This window comes from Humulus lupulus, chromosome 1 (genome assembly GCF_963169125.1).
Source record: "Humulus lupulus chromosome 1, drHumLupu1.1, whole genome shotgun sequence".
NCBI lineage: Eukaryota > Viridiplantae > Streptophyta > Magnoliopsida > Rosales > Cannabaceae > Humulus > Humulus lupulus.
Window position 1 is genome coordinate 6307209 of NC_084793.1, and position 17249 is coordinate 6324457.

Sequence of the window (17249 nt, forward strand, 5' to 3'; positions counted from 1 at the left end):
CTTGTCACGTGGAGATGCTGAAGAAGTTGGAATGATGCTAAGTGATGGGCATATATGTGATTGGCATATGTGAATTGGCATATGTGAGGGAAATGCTTCAGCCACGTTGGGGAGAAGGAAGCTCATGTGAGATGCTTGGTGAAGCTTGGCATTGGGCCTTGTGCTTATGGGCCCAAATTGCTTGGGAAAATACCAATTTCCTTTGCTATTCTTCACAAAAATGCCATCTTTTTTCATCATTTTCATTGTTTTTCAAGAGCCTAAATTCCCTACAAAATAAATATAAAATAAATCATAATACAATATTTTCAATTATAAAATAAATCAATTTAATTTTTTGAAAATATTAATTATAACTTAATTATATTTAACACTTAAGCTCAATAATATAACATTTTTTTACCACAAATTAAACTACAATAATTTAAATAATTAAACTACAATATATTACAACAAAATAACTATAAAAAAATATAAAAAATCAAAATAAACCTAATAAATTCAAAATTACTTAAAAACTTAATAAATCAATTAAAAACTCAATAATTAAGTAACAATTAGCACATAAAAAGTGGTAAAATAACTCTATTTTGTAGAGTTATCAGGTCTATTCTGGGTATATCGTATGAAGACCAGGCGAAAGTCCCAATTCTAGTTTTGAGAAATTGGACTAGGGACTGTTTTTCGTTTTCAGAAAGTTTGGTACTTACCAGCACTATTTTAGATGGGTCAGCGTCGTCTAGACAAATTTTTTCTAGGTCGTCAAGAGTGACTTGGGGTTTTTCTTGTTCTTCTTCTAGATCGATTCCTTTGAGGCATGCTGGTAGGTTGTGCTGTGATTGCTATTTGTCAGGATTGTCATCATGGGAGGAAGTGCCAGAATTGTTTATTTCTTTCAAGGTAAGGAAGCACTTCTTGGCCTGCTTCTGACATCCTTTGATGTCGATGGTGTAGTGCCCGTTGGACGAGAGGCATCGCATCACCTGATGCAAAGTTGAGACTACCCCTTGCATCCTGTGGATCCAATTTCTCCCCATGATGGCGTTGTAGCTTGTGATAGAATCTATAATCAGGAAGTCTACTGGTAGGGTACGCTCCGCGGCCACCACGGTTAATCGCACGATGCCCTTCGGGTATACTCTCTGGCTGTTAAATCCCAAGACGGGCGTAGTGGAGGTCTGGATCTGATTTTCCTCTAGCCCCATCTTCTGGAAGGCTTCCCAGAAGAGGATGTCAACCCCACTGCCCCCGTCGACTAGAACTCTGCCCAACTGGCAATGGTCGACCTGTAGCGATATGACGAGAGGATCGTCATGGGGTAGGTGCACTCCTTGTAAGTCGTCATCGTTGAAGGTGATTGCAGAGGCTGGGTAACCTCTATTCTCTGAAGTGACAAGATTGACCGTGTGGCCTAATCATCTATATCGCTTCACCCGTTCCTCCATCCTTTTACGGATTTTGGTGGCGTGCTCTTGGTTTTCAGTGAGCTCCACGATCCCATGTATCATGGGGACTTGCTTAAGAGGTTCTTGTGGGCTTGCAGAGGCTGTGCGCAAGGGGTCTGCTGCTGCTTGTGGTGTTGGGGCAGAAGCAGGAATATGCTGCGAGGTGCTAGGTCTACCTGCCTCCTTAATGTATTGGGTTAGCCTCCCATTTCTTATGAGGGCCTGGATCTGATTGTTCAGGTTGTGACACTCAGCGATGGTATGACCGTGATCTTTGTGGAAGAGGCAATATCTATTTTTATCCCTCCTGTTTGGTGGAGTGGTAATCTTATACGGCTCTTGCCAGATTGGTCTGTCTTTATTCTCTTCGTAAATGACTTCCTGTGGGACGGTGTATTCGAAGGAAAGGTACCGTGGTGAGTCTCGATTCTGTCTTGGCCTCTTTCCTTCTTTTGGGTGGTCTGTATGTTGCCTCTTCCTCTTGTCATCCCTAGCAGGTGGTGGAGGGTTATTTGCTGGTGGAGCGGAGATAAATGCAGACTTCTTCTGTGCACGCTCTCGAAATTCTAGGACTTTGAAGACGCCCTCAGCTCGGATCTGAATCTCTGCCATGTCATAAGGTGGTGTCATGGTGAGATTTTCGTGCAAGAGAGATCCCACCTGCAAGCTTTTGACGAAGAGATTGGCCGCGGTGACCGGGTCGACACCGTGGATTTGATGCACGAGGTCAATGAAACGCTGCAGACATGCCTTCGAATGTTCATTTTCCCCTTTCTCGTTCCGATAGAGGTCTGCCATTGTTCTTGGTGCCTCACGGTTCGCACTATATTGTTGGAGAAAAGTTCGTCGGAGGTCACTAAAACTATTGACAGATCAGGGTTTTAATTGTCTGAACCATAGCAGAGCTGGCCCAGAGAAAGTCGTGGAAAAGACTTTGCATTGAATGGCTTTGTTGTTGGCTTCTAGTGCCATCTTCTGCTGAAATTGAAACAGGTGGTTTAACGGATCTCCCTTTTCCATTAAATGCGGGCAAAGAAGGGATGACGAAGTCTTGGGATTTAGGCTCGTTCTGAATCCACTCCGAGAAGGGAGACTTCTTAGTGGTCCTTGATACCAGATCCATATGCTCCGTCGCGTGAGCTGACCTCTCGTCTGAGAACTTCTGCATCACCTCTCTCATCATCTCTTCTTTCCAATTGTCTAAGAATCGGATCAAGGGAGCGCGGTCCTCAGCGGGTGAGTCATGCGTAGCTCGTTGTGCGATTTGCTGGGGCCTGGCTGAGTTGACCGGGTGGGCTCTGCTCCGGTCCGTACATGTGTGTCACAGAGAGGGGCTCGTCATTCTTCAGTCCCAAGACAGAGATGGGTTGGGGAGGGTGGTGGGAGACCCTGGGATCCTTCGTTACTGAGGTGCGTGGTTTACTGAGGGGAATTGATGCGGTCGATTGGAACTTCGGGTCTGCCAGAGTCAAGACTGTTGTTGCCTTGGGTGCTGCGTGTGGCATCGGCGGATTTGCGCAGTTCAGCGATCTCTGCCTCGAGTCTAGCCTGAGCTTCGGTCAACGTCTTAATTGCTTCGCGGGACCTCTGCTGGCTAGCTTCCGGTAGGCGACACATCTTGTCGATCTGGTCGCTTACGTCTGCTGGGTGACTGGCCCCGACACTCCGTTGCCCTTTGGTGGCATGGTTCCAAGGTTTGAGAAGATCTTGGCTGCAGAAAAGAAAGTTCTTGGTTTCTTGATTCAACAGTGTGGCCAAAGCCAAACACGTTCAGACGTTTCCCACAGACGGCGCCAATTGTTGGAGCAACAATTTTGTCTTTCTATATTTAGAGGTTTAGATCAATGGTAAATGATGCTCCGACTCTGCTCCGGTGATGAAGATCGCCTTTGACTCGTCGGGGGTACCAGCAAGAAAGACACTCCGATGCTTAAGTCAGTTCAAAGTTCGATCCCCTTGTTTAAATAAGAATCTCATATTTATAGAGCAAAAAATGTAAAGTGGTTAGTCGGTTCAACCGAACCCTTGATTGGTGGAGGAAATATAACCGAATTTCCCTTCAAAAAGTGTTGATTCTAAATTATGAATTCTGAAGTCAGAGGCGTAGACTGCTTCTGTCACGTAGCTTCTGACTTCGAAGCTTCTGTCGATCAAAACGATTCGTTTTGAATACTCAGCAAATTCGTTTTGAATACTCGACAAATGAGGAAATAATTATGGGCCAAATATCTTGGGCCCAACACATAGTAACATGACTTATGAGAAAGAGCAAAACTAGAGAAAATAATGATATTGAAAATCCAAAAGCAAAGAAAAAGTAGACATAAGAATTGTTTGTCAGTGGTGGGCTAGGTAGATGAGGTGGAGGAGATTGTTTTAAAAGGAAATTGGCAACGTTGCCCAGCAGTGTCAACGTTGCTTTCATTTTTTTTTTTTATTAGTTAAGTTTATTAAAAAAATTATGATGGGACAACTTAAGTCACCTTTAGTGTTGCTTCCATTTTAGATGCTCTAAAGAAAGGGGAAAAAGTCAGGTGTCCCCAATTCTTGTCTCATTCCCGTCCCCACAAATTACATTTTTCCACCTAATTTATAATGGCGATTGATAATCCATGGTCAACTCAAATGTAAATCTCTTCTCACCCCTCAATTATAACTAGATTTGCTAAATATTATAACTAGATCTGATAATCCATTCTTCAATCCTCTTTTTTTTTTTTCCTTCAGATTTGAAACTTTACAACTCAAACCATTGTTTCTCTCTCCAGAATGTGAGAGCTTGAGAGTGAGAGAGCACACTTAATGGAGGGGATATTAATAATAAATCGTTTTTTATTTCATTATATATAAAAGTTTTGTTCAAGCAACCTTTATATATTCATATCTAAATATATATATACAGGGCAATTCAGACTTTACCTTAAGCCTTATTGGTGGGACTCTCAATGTTTCTCGTCTGTGAACAGTTTTCAGCACAATTTTTTTTATGACTGTGTATATTGTAGTTATTTAGAGCATCCTGTAAATTTTTAGAAAATTCCGAATAGTTTACAATACTGAAAACTAGGTTCAAACATGTTGATTTTCACGCTCATAAAAAAATTAGTCACGCGTGCAACAACATATTTGAACTTAATTCTCGGTACTGTAAACTATTCAGAATTTTATGAAAATTTGCAGGATACTCTAAATAGTTACAATATATACGGTCATAAAAAAAAATCGCACCGAAAACTATTCACGGGTCAAAAATACTGAAAGTCCTACCAGTAAGGCATAAAGTGAAACCCCTATAAAAAAAAACTTCTCCTGTATATTTGTTGGTTGGTTTGGTTTCATAAATAGCTTATGATGCTAACAACATTACATATAATGAAATCACAATAGAATAATAGTCCTCTACCAAAGCTTTCAACTATTTACTATGAACTTGTCTAATCCAACTCATCGTCAGTTCCAAGATGAGAGAGAGGAGTAATTATTATTTTTAATAAAAATATATAACGATATAAATATAAGGAAAGACAACTGGTTTTCCAAACGTACACTGACATTTTAAATTAGGTGGCAAAATGTAATTGGTAGGGCAGGAATGAGACAAAAATCAGGCAACACCTCCTTTTTTTTCGTAAAAAAAGTATACAAAAAGAAAGCTAAGAACATACATTTCAAACACTGGAATAATTTATGAATTATTGTAGTGAAAATTGTTGTAGAGAAAACAAGATCAATGGAGAACATTAAAAAAAAAAACAGATCAAAATGAGAATATAGAGAGTCATTGATGTTATTACAATACTTATTATTTTGGTTAAACTTTATTAACTTTAGATAGAAAACAGCTTATCAGAAATAAATGTAGTTAAAGAAGAAGAAGAAAACAGTCTAGATTAAATTTATAGAAAAATGAAAAAACAAAAGATTTTTTTTCTTTTTCAAATCATGGGGAAAAAATAAAATCTTAATCCAAATATGCAAAAGTAAAATTATGAAAACCATTCATACTAATGAAGCAACTTAAGACCATAACATGAGTTGGCCAGAAAATAAATGGGAGAGATCGATGAAAAATGGGTTGATTTTTTTTTTTAATTTATAAAATTGTATAAATTAACAATGTTATATTTGAAATTATTTTTAATGTGTTAGGAAATTTCTTTGCTAGGGCCTTCAAAAAGAGCCCTACTGGTAGGGCTCTTTTGTGTTCTCAATTTTTGAACAGTTTTTGGAGCGATTTTTTTTTATGACCGTGTATATTGTAGTTATTTAGAGCATCCTGTAAATTTTCAGAAAATTCCGAATAATTTACAGTGCCGAAAACTAAGTTCAAACATGCTATTTTCCATGCGCATAAAAAATTAGTCACGCGTGCAACAACTTGTTTTTATACTAGTTTTCGGCACTGTAAATTATTCGGAATTTTCTGAAAATTTGCAGGATGCTCTAAATAACTACAATATACATAATCATAAAAAAAATCACGCCGAAAACTATTCACGGGTTGAGAACACAAAAAAGCCCTACCGTATAGCTCTTTTTGGAGTCCCTATCGTATAATTATCCAATGTGTTATATGTGTAATTATTTTTTAGTTGGTCATGTCAGTGTACTAAATGTATATATTGTCATTTTTTTTAAAAAAAATTCTAAAGATTCACGTTTTTTTATTTTGGTTGTGTTGTCCTCAGCAGCGCCAGACAAGCTTGCTCGGCCCAAGACCACCTCAGCAGGCCTATTATGTGCATCAAGTAGCATCGCCTAATCCTCTTGGGCAGTCCGGTTCGTATGCTCCGACGGATATCGAGGCGGCAATGCACACCATGTCTCTTAACCAACCCGACCCATCATGGTACATGGATACTGGTGCTACATCTCACATGACTTCCTCTACCGGTAATCTCTTGTCTTATTTTAATTTGAGCAATCATCCTCATAATAATATTATTGTTGGTAATCGTCACACTATTCCAATTCTTGGCTATGGTCGCACGGATTTATCTTCCCCATGTCAATCCCTCTCCCTTAAAAATGTTCTTCATGCTCCTAAACTGATTAAAAATCTCATTTCTATTAGAAAGTTTACTAAGGATAATTCAGTGTCTGTTGAGTTTGATCCATTTGGGTTTTCTGTGAAGGATTATCGGACGGGGATGCCAATAATGAGATGTGATAGACGAGGCGACCTTTATCCAATTTCCTGTTCTCCCAACAATCAAGCTTCCTCTTCTACCTTTGCCGCCATCTCTCCTAAGCTTTGGCATGATCGTTTGGGTCATCCGGGGTCTCCTATCTTAGATGTGCTTAGGAAGAATAAAAGCATTGATTGTAATAAACTTTCTAGTTCTAGTATTTGTGGTTCATGTGTTCTTGGTAAACATATTAAATTGCCATTTGTTTCTTCATCTTCGAGTACTACTATGCCATTTGATATTTTACATAGTGATCTTTGGACCTCTCCCGTTTTGAGTTCTTCGGGACATAGATATTACATTTTATTTCTTGATGATTTTTCGAAGTATTTATGGACTTTTCCTATGGGTCGGAAATCTGATGTGTATGACATTTTCTTGGCCTTTAAAGCCCATATTTCTACTCAATTTGAGTGTAATATCAAAAATGTGCAATGTGATAATGGTAGGGAGTTTGATAATAATTCTTTTTGGGATTTTTGTAAAACTCATGGCATGTCATTCCGCCTTTCTTGTCCTCACACTTCTCCTCAAAATGGGAAAGTCGAACGCAAAATTCGGACTATAAACAATATCTCTCGTACTCTACTTGCTCATGCATCTCTTCCTCCATCATTTTGGCATCATGCTCTCCAAATGGCAACCTATCTTCTTAATGTGCTTCCAAGAAAATTGTTGGGAAACAAGTCTCCGCTTGAGATTCTTTACAAAAGGGTCCCTTCTTATAATCATCTCCGGGTTTTTGGGTGTTTGTGTTACCCTCTCATTCCGTCTACAACTATTAATAAGTTGCAACCAAGGTCTACTCCGTGTGTCTTCCTAGGGTATCCAACCAACCATCGTGGCTACAAGTGTTATGATTTGTCATCTCGTAAAATTATTATTTGTCGCCATGTCTTGTTTGATGAACATAATTTTCCTTTTGCTAATATGCATTCCCCAAAATCCCACACATATGATTTTCTTGCCGAAGGTTTATCCCCTTATGTCATTCACCATCTTCAACACCCTACTCCAACTCCTTCTGCTCAGCCCAACGTGCCAAGTGAGCCCATCTCTCCTAACGGGTCCAACTCATCATCCCCTGACCCAGTTCGTCCATCTCTGGCCCAACCTAGGAGAGACTAGCCCTCTCCCTTAGTGGACCGGTCTGATCAGCAGACCTCTACGTCTGGTGGGCCGTCCTCCCCTATTGGCCCAGTTTCTTCACAAATCCTTCCTGCCCAAACACAACTCAGCCCCTCTCCTACTATTCCTCTCCAACAGCCTAGAGTCGTGACCCGTAGCCAGCATGAGATATATAAACCCAATAAAAAATATTCCATGCATACCGCGGTTGAGAGGTCTCCGTTGCCTCGAAATCCGATCGCGGCTCTTCGTGATCCAAATTGGAAAATGGCCATGGATGATGAATATGATGCTCTTATTAAAAATAAGACGTGGGAGTTGGTGCCTCGTCCTCAGAATGTTAATGTGATTCGGTCTATGTGGATTTTTACTCATAAAGTCAAATCTAATGGTGTTTTTGAGAGGCATAAAGCCCGTCTTGTAGGTGATGGAAAAACACAACAGGTTGGCATCGATTGTGGTGAGACTTTTAGTCCGGTGGTGAAGCCGGCTACGATCCGCACTGTTCTTAGTCTTTCTCTTTCGAAAGCATGGCCAATTCATCAATTGGATGTCAAAAATGCTTTCCTTCATGGTGAGCTTCAGGAAACAGTTTATATGCATCAACCATTGGGTTACAGGGACCGTGACCATCCAGATTACGTTTGTCTCTTACATAAGTCATTGTATGGTCTTAAGCAGGCACCCCGGGCTTGGTATAAGCGTTTTTCTGCTTATGTTTTGTCTTATTGGGTTCGTTAATAGCAAATATGATAATTCTTTATTCATTTTCAGCAAAGGGTCGGATATGGCTTACATTTTATTATATGTTGATGATATTATTCTCACTGCTTCTTCTGATGCTCTGCGGTGTTCTATAATGGATCTTCTTAGCTCTGAATTTGCTATGAAGGATCTTGGCCCTCTGAATTATTTTCTTGGTATTGCGGTGACTCGACATAAGGGTGGTATGTTTCTTTCACAGCGCAAGTATGCCGAAGACATAATAGAGCGTGTCGGGATGTCTTCGTGTAAGCCGTCTACTACCCCAGTTGACACAAAATCAAAGGTTAATGCTACATCTAGTGCTACATTTGATGATCCTACCCTATATCGGAGTCTTGCAGGGACTCTACAATATCTCACTTTTACACGACCAGATATCTCTTATGCCGTACAACAAGTTTGTCTCCATATGCATGATCCGAGGGTTGATCATATGTCAGCTCTCAAACGGATTATTCGATATGTTCAGGGTACGTTGGATTTCGGTCTTCATTTATATTCATCTTCTACTTCTACTCTGATCTCATACACTGATGCAGATTGGGGTGGGTGCCCTGACACGAGACGATCTACTTCTGGATACTGTGTATTTTTGGGTGACAACTTGATATCTTGGTCGTCAAAACGACAACCTACGTTGTCTCGTTCTAGTGCCGCGGCCGAGTATCGTGGTGTGGCAAATGTGGTCTCCGAATCATGTTGGATTCGGAACTTACTCTTAGAGTTACATTGTCCGATTCAAAAGGCTACACTTGTGTATTGCGACAAAGTGAGTGCTATTTATTTATCAGGGAATCCAGTACAACATCAACATACAAAACATATTGAAATGAATATCCATTTTGTCCGTGAGAAGGTTGCACGCGGACAAGTACGGGTTCTTCATGTGCCATCACGATATCAGATAGCAGATATTTTTACCAAAGGTCTTCCGCTAATTTTATTTGAAGATTTTCGGGATAGTCTCAGCGTCCGAAAGCCTCCCGCTTCGATTGCGGGGGTGTGTTAAATATATTGTAAATATATTAGTCAAAATAGATAAATAGTTGTTAAATATATTGTAAATATATTAGTCATAATAGATAAATAGCTTCCTATTTTATAGCCTTCCGTTAAGCATATGTTTGATATATTGCTTCATAGTTTGTAGCCGAGGGTCAAGCCTTTTGTTAGGCATATACATTGTATATATTCTAAGGAAATCAATGATAATGACTGAGGAAAATATTCCATAACCTTTCAATTTTGGTTGTCTTTAATTGTTTTCTATATTGATGAGAATGACCAAAAAATATCATAAACGAAATCGAATACAAGGTTTTGGTTAGATATAGAAAAAATGAAGTAAAATATTTTTATAAATGAGTATATTTATAATTATTTAAATATACATTTATTTTTATTTTTATTTTTTAGAAAACCTAATTTTTTGTTTCGAGTCCAAATATAAAATTAAAAAAAAATCTTTATAAAATTGAAGATCCAAACAAAGAGCAAATGAAAAGAATGCTAACCAAAAAAAAAAAAAATCTAACCAAATTGATCCAAATATTCAATAGCATATATAACCACAAAATAGATTATCTTCGAAACTAAATATTATATCAACATGAGGCAAAAATGCCACCACAATTTCTTAAGTCCAACTCTCATCCAATCGTGAAATGATTGCTACGTTTAACTATTAGTTAGGACTTTACTGAATTGTTTGGTGCACGTGACTAAATAAAATATATATTTTTAATAAATTTATAATTTTATTAATAAAAATAATTATAAATAATATATAGTATAAGATATTTAAATAAAAACAAATATTATAAATTATATAATTTATAATAAAATAATAATTATGAAAATTAAATAATATTTAATACTTTTTTATGATATATAATATATTATTTTTAGGGTTTATACATTTTTAGACTCTGTGTTTTGCCTCATTATTTGTTTGGACCCTGTATTTTGACAAATTATTTTTTGGACCACGTGTTTTGTAAAATGGTTCAAATAGACTCATAAACCTGATTTTAATGAACAAAAAATTGAGTATAACAACACAGTTCTTAGGCAGAATGACTGTATTTTTATTCTGAGTGGTTAGTTTGATAAATTATTTGTGATTTTAGTTCAAAAAACTTTTATCAAAATTGGGTTTAGGGGTCTATTTGAACTATTTTAGAAAACACAGAGTCCAAAAAGTAATTTATCAAAACACAAGATCCAAATAAGTAATAAGACAAATCACAGAGTCTAAAAATGTATAAACAATTATTTTTAAAACTTAAATTCATATATATTATAAAAAATAACTATTAATTTTTGTCCATTGGATATAATTATTCAATATCCATTACCTTAAAATTTGTGCCAAACATGGATTTGGCCAAATTTATCCAGTCTCTCACTTAGCCTTTCTATTTAGTTAATTTTTTTTTACTAATATACATTTGTTGACGCGGTTCTTCGGCAACAAATAATTATATGAATAAAGAGACGGATTAGTGCTAAATGATGAACCGTAATATGTAAATATTTATGTGTCAAACTGGCGAGAGTAGCTTAGAGGGAAGGTTACAACTCGTTTCTTTTTAGGTGGTTCGAATGTTAAAATCTCTCTAGTCCACCAGTCAATATTATTGATATATCTCTAGTAATCCTCACAATGTGTTTCTTTACAAAATAAAAGCCAACCCTTCGCAACACGTAGGGTCTCCATATTTATAGGGAGAGGACACCTGGGTGTTGGCAAAGGGGGTCATCCCGTGACCTTCTTACCCATCGTGTCACTTCTGTGACAATTATGATTAATTCCTAAAACCTAACAATGAAGTGTTGTCTAATCAATAGGTAAGGGAGATAATGGGCCGCATGGCCCAAACTAGTCGTGGGGTACCTGAGCATGCACGTTTATGCTGCGTGTCCGAGATTTCAGGAACGGAGTAGACACGTGATGTCTGATATGCGCACGTTTACATTGCGTGGTTGACTTTATAAATGGTCGGAGGTGTCAGCTCCAGGTCGTACCCCGGGCTTGATGTAGTCCTAGCTCGCGATATCCTCACTGCTGACCTGATGCCTTCATGTATTCTCACTGAACCTTCAGCTACCTCGAGCTAAAGAGATAGAGACTCGTAACAGCAACTCCAGGTAGGTGGGTTCCACGTGTCAGATGGGATTATCCCCTTTTTCAGCTCACTAATAGCCCGTGGATGTTTAGGGTGTACAACATTTAAGTTACTTCTTGAATATAAATTTGTACGCCCTGGATTTCCCACGGGCTGTTTAGCAGGACGATCCTCAGACTAAACATGATTTAGCCCGAGGCTCCCACAGGCCAGAGGCTTTATCTTCAGGACGGGCCCTTTCTAGCTCGAGGGGATGGAGTTTCCTGCTCCTTGTTGTTCCAGGAGCTGGGAACAACATCCGACGACCACTGAAGGATCAGCTCGGGTTATGGATTGCTCCGGTAGCGAGCTTCTCAGGAAGCTCTGACCCTATGGGAGGTCAACACGCAAGATAAACGTGCATAATCCTGCCATCACGTGTCCGATATCCCCCTGACTTCTCGGACACGCCGCAGGAACGTGCGTATTCAGACACCCACGGATGGGTTGGGCCGTGCGGCCCATTATCTCCTTCCATACTGATTAGACCACACTTGTGTGTCAGGTTTAGGAAGTAATCATGAATATCACAAACTTGATATGACAAATGGTAAGGTCACGGGATGACCTCCCTACCAATTTCCAGGTGCCTTCTCCTATAAATATGGAGACCCTGGGAATTGATAGGGGTTGGAAAAAATAGTCTTGTAAGAACTATATATTTTGTAAACCAATTACCCAGAAAAGATCAATAATATTGACTAGTGGAGTAGAAGGATTTTAACCTTCGAACCACTTAAAAAACGTGTTTAGGGTCACCTAGTTCTTCTCACAAAGATTTCATATCTGCGGCGGTTCTACTTTTAAGTACTAATCTCTTTCTCTTCTTCTCTTAATTACCTGTTGCCGAAGAACCGCGTCAACAAAATTAAACATGATGGTAACTTACTATTTTGGTTATCTTTTAAAATGTGTTTTATTATTTTGTTTACATTATAAGTTTTTTGTTATTTTGGTTACTTTTCATAACCTTATTGATTTAGTTACTTGTTGGTAACTTATTATTTTAATTGCTTCATAAAATATGCCTTATAGTTTTTAAAAATTGCAAAATAACTTATCAAAAACATAAAAGTACTTGTTATTTTGGTTAATCGTTAGAATAATTTGCGACGAAAATACCTAAGTTGATTACTTTGTAACACTTAAATATCTAATTCTTTTTTTACGACAAAAATATTTTCCGTCAGCATTTATTTGCAGCAGTTTACGACCAGGTAATCGCCTACGTAGCAGTATGAGTTGGTCCAAATCATTTATATTTTCATTTTTTAAAATTTATCTATATATTAAAATAATGAAAATGATTTAAAATCTAATAAAAAATCCAAAATTATTTTTAAAACTGGGACCAGCAGTGATAGAATAGGTCCTGTAAGGACTGCTCCGACACGACCCGCTCGTCTTTCAGGGCGGTCTGGGAGGTCTGGACTTCGGCCTTCGCCACCTCAAGGTCTGCCCGCGATGCGGCCAGGGAGTTTTTAAGCTCTAGGTTCTCGGAGCGAAGCTTCTCTAGCTCGGATGCGGCCAGGGAGCGTTTAAGCTCTTGGTTCTCCGAGCGGACCTTCTCTAGCTCGGCTTTTGAGGCCGCCAAGGCGTCTCTCGCCTCCTGAGACTCCTGAAGGGCAGTCTGGTGATCTGCTTCCAAACCCTCGAGCTGGGCCTTGGTCCTAACGATGCCTCTATAGGCGGCAGCCATGCCCTGCAAGAAAAGAGTGATAAATTAGCAAACTGGAAGGAGAAAGGCGGCGTGTGAGTGTCAAAGCCTTAAAAGAATGGGGCACTTTACCGTTAAAGTCATGTCCATAGCGGACTCTATAACTCGGACCGGGCTCGTTGTTTCGATGGCCCGGAGCTCCTTCTCCCTGATATTGTAATAGTGGCTGACGGCGTAGCTGGCCGACTCGTACATCGTACCCCGGAATGCTTCGGGCATCTTCTCCAGAGCCCGGGGGTCGACCGGGATACGCACGTCCGGGGCTACCGCGGCCAGATTCCCGACCTCTATTACCCCGTCCTGGGCGGCCAGTGGAGATCGTTGGGGTGGCGGATGCATGAGTCCTGTCCTGGAGACAGGGAGGTTCGCCCCCGCGACCTGGGATGACGGGTCTCTCCCCTTCTCCGTAGCTGGGGATTTGGTGGAGACCCCGGTCGAGCTCTTGGACTCGCGAAGCCTCTTTAACCTCGGCCCCGCTGGGGGATTCCCACCAAACACAACGCCCCGCAGACTATTCCCGGGCTGAGACATCTCTTCTGCCAAAGAGCAAAAAACACGGTTATCAGCAATCATACAGAAATAAAGGCAATAAGAAAGCAAATACTAAGGGAGCCCTACCCCCCGAGCTGGAAGAGCCTAGGACGATTATCTCACGAACTGGCGAAGGTTCTAGGTCCGGTTCTGAATCGGGGCTGGACTCTTCTACGTACTGCCTAATCCCCGGAGCGTAGACGCCCCTCTGGAGCGCAGGCCACGTGCGTAAATTGGTCCCGTACTCCTCAAAAATGACCGACCTAAAGGCTAGGGTATTATCTACTACTACGGTACCCTTGGGCCGACTCTCTTGGTTGTCCAGCACGAGCTGGTCAACGCAGTGGAGCAGAAGCGTGTCCAGGTCCGGATTCCTTGGGTGACGATGGACGAGCTGCCTAGGGTTGAACCTAACCAGCCGGGGGTCTGCAGTGGCCCTATCTACGTTCTTAAATAAGTAAAAGTTACCTTGACCGGAAGGACCCGCGGCTGCTCCGGATTGGGCCCTCTCCTCGATCATCCCCTGGGCGACCTCCAAGCTCCGCTTCCTGTTCCTCACCAGAGGAACTTCCTCACCTTCTTCCTCGCCTTCGTCATCTGCGACCTCCTCCGCGACGATCGGCCTGTTGTCGCGGGCTGGGGGAGGCCCCCGGGGCCTTTTCAAATTCAAAGTCTGATTTGGGAAAATCAGCTTGCAGAATACCATCGTCTCGTCCGTCACGAGCACGCGGTAGTCTTTCTCACTGGGAGGCAGGTTCGCCAGTGTGTCGTATTGACCCCCGAGGGTCACGGACTTTTCGGTCCTCGAGTAGATGGCTGCAAGGTTGGTCGAAATCAGAATTGGAATAAGGGACGGGCTAAAATAAGATAACCGTTAAAAGGCGAGCTAAATGGAGGATTACTTACGAGGGCGGTTGAAATAATGATGATCGCAGTTTCGGAACCCAGTAGACATAAAAAACTGGTCTTTGAAGTCGTTTGGATGGCTCGGCAGCTCGATCACTGCTGCTGTGTTAGGGAAGCAGGTTAAGTAATAGAACCCGTCGCCTCGCCCCCGCTGGTCCGGGCTGGCTTTGAGGCAGAAGAAATACAAGATATCAGCAGGAGTGGGGACCTCCCACTCATGCTTTTGGAACAAATACCTCAGTCCCGCCAGCAGACGGTAGGAATTGGGGGGGAGCTGAAATGGGGCCAACCCCACGTAGTTCAGAAAATCAGCAAAATACTGATCCAGGGGGAGGAAAGCCCCTGCCTTGAAGTGTTCCCCGCTCCAGGCCGCGAACGACTCGTCGAGCGGCGTGCAGCTCCTCTCCCCATCCGCAGCAGATCGGGCGATCACGGAGGTCTTCCCCAGAGGAATGTTGTGGTTAAGGAAGATTTTGGTGATCTTTGCCTGGCTGGTTATCTTCGAGACGATTCTCTCCGCCTCGAAAAACGCGTCAGGAGCCACCTCGGCCTGCTTCTCCACCGCCGGTCCAAAGTGAGGAATTGGCGAGCTGGTCACCAAACTTCCCACATTCTTCTGTGGCAGATTTCTCTTTGGAGCCATCTGGTCGCCTATCGAACAAAAGAAAACACTTTAGAAAAGGCGACCCAAGCAGGAGAGTGAGGCAAGCATTAAGTACACGAGCTGGGGTAAGCCCAGCCCGTGGAGAGTGGTGCCACGCGTTCCAAGGAACACGCGCCTATGCCCTCAACAGATCCCAGATTACTCGGAATTCGTGTGTCAGATGGCTCAGAGTAAGAAATTTTTTTTTTTTTGCCTTGGGGGGAAAGTTTCAACAGGCAAGGCGTGGCAAAACCGCTTTTAAGGCGTATTCCCTAAGCTACCCGGTTTTTGCACCCAAAGTTCCTACGGATCCTACCAGAAATTGTTCCTAAGAAAGAATCATGGAACCCATGTTCTAAGGCGATGTCCCATGGCAAATGTGCCCTAATCAAAGAAGGGCCATCACCCTCCATATCCGCGCGACCCAGAAAACCTCTGCATGTGGCTACAGTAAAAATTTTTTAGGCTACAGTGGCATGCTTTCAAAAATAAATGGGGACAGAAGACTTACAGTATAGGGTTGGATGGTGAGCGAGGTTGCTGCGCGGGTAGGGGCTTCGTTGGCACAGTAGTCTCCAAGGCCTTGAAGGAACTCGCACGCTTAAGCTTCGTGAACAGAGAAGATGAGAGCAATGGAAATGAGGGTTTTTCTCTTCGGAAGGTCAGAGAGAAAAGAAGGAAATTTGAGAGGTCTGAATGGTAAGGTGGTCCGTGCGTGGGATGACCACCCCCTTTTTATACAAGGGGGGATCACGTGTAAAAGGCTCCTGGGAGACCCTCCACTCGAAATGTGAAACGACGGCTGGACAGTAGGCTAGGCCATTTAATGCGGCTCTCGTAGAATGTACCGTCGCCACCCGCGGCGTTCCACGTATCAGACGCATGCGAAAAGCATGGAATGCGAAGGGTTGTGGGAGAAGTCTAAAAGCTCCAACTGTGGTCTCCCATGTCTGACGTCATGGACCACGAGCAGGAGCTTGGGGGGCAGATGTACGCCCTGGATTTCCCACGGGCTGTTTAGCAGGACGATCCTCGGACTAAACATGATTTAGCCCGAGGCTCCCACAGGCCAGAGGCTTTATCTTCAGGACGGGCCCTTTCTAGCTCGAGGGGATGGAGTTTCCTGCTCCTTGTTGTTCCAGGAGCTGGGAACAACATCCGACGACCACTGAAGGATCAGCTCGGGTTATGGATTGCTCCGGTAGCGAGCTTCTCAGGAAGCTCTGACCCTATGGGAGGTCAACACGCAAGATAAACGTGCATAATCCTGCCATCACGTGTCCGATATCCCCCTGACTTCTCGGACACGCCGCAGGAACGTGCGTATTCAGACACCCACGGATGGGTTGGGCCGTGCGGCCCATTATCTCCTTCCATACTGATTAGACCACACTTGTGTGTCAGGTTTAGGAAGTAATCATGAATATCACAGACTTGATATGACAAATGGTAAGGTCACGGGATGACCTCCCTACCAATTTCCAGGTGCCTTCTCCTATAAATATGGAGACCCTGGGAATTGATAGGGGTTGGAAAAAATAGTCTTGTAAGAACTATATATTTTGTAAACCAATTACCCAGAAAAGATCAATAATATTGACTAGTGGAGTAGAAGGATTTTAACCTTCGAACCACTTAAAAAACGTGTTTAGGGTCACCTAGTTCTTCTCACAAAGATTTCATATCTGCGGCGGTTCTACTTTTAAGTACTAATCTCTTTCTCTTCTTCTCTTAATTACCTGTTGCCGAAGAACCGCG

At 41.8% G+C, this 17249-nt stretch overlaps 1 protein-coding gene across 1 annotated transcript; it reads right to left on the reverse strand.

Moving 5' to 3' along the window:
* Positions 1-842: 842 nt before the first annotated feature.
* Positions 843-2243, reverse strand: LOC133830172 (uncharacterized). Its single transcript, XM_062260424.1, has 2 exons — positions 1434-2243; positions 843-1286 (listed from the first exon to the last, which is right to left on the reverse strand). The coding sequence occupies exons 1-2, from the start codon at positions 2241-2243 to the stop codon at positions 843-845; spliced, it is 1254 nt and encodes a 417-aa protein (XP_062116408.1).
* Between the last annotated feature and the right edge of the window lie 15006 nt (positions 2244-17249).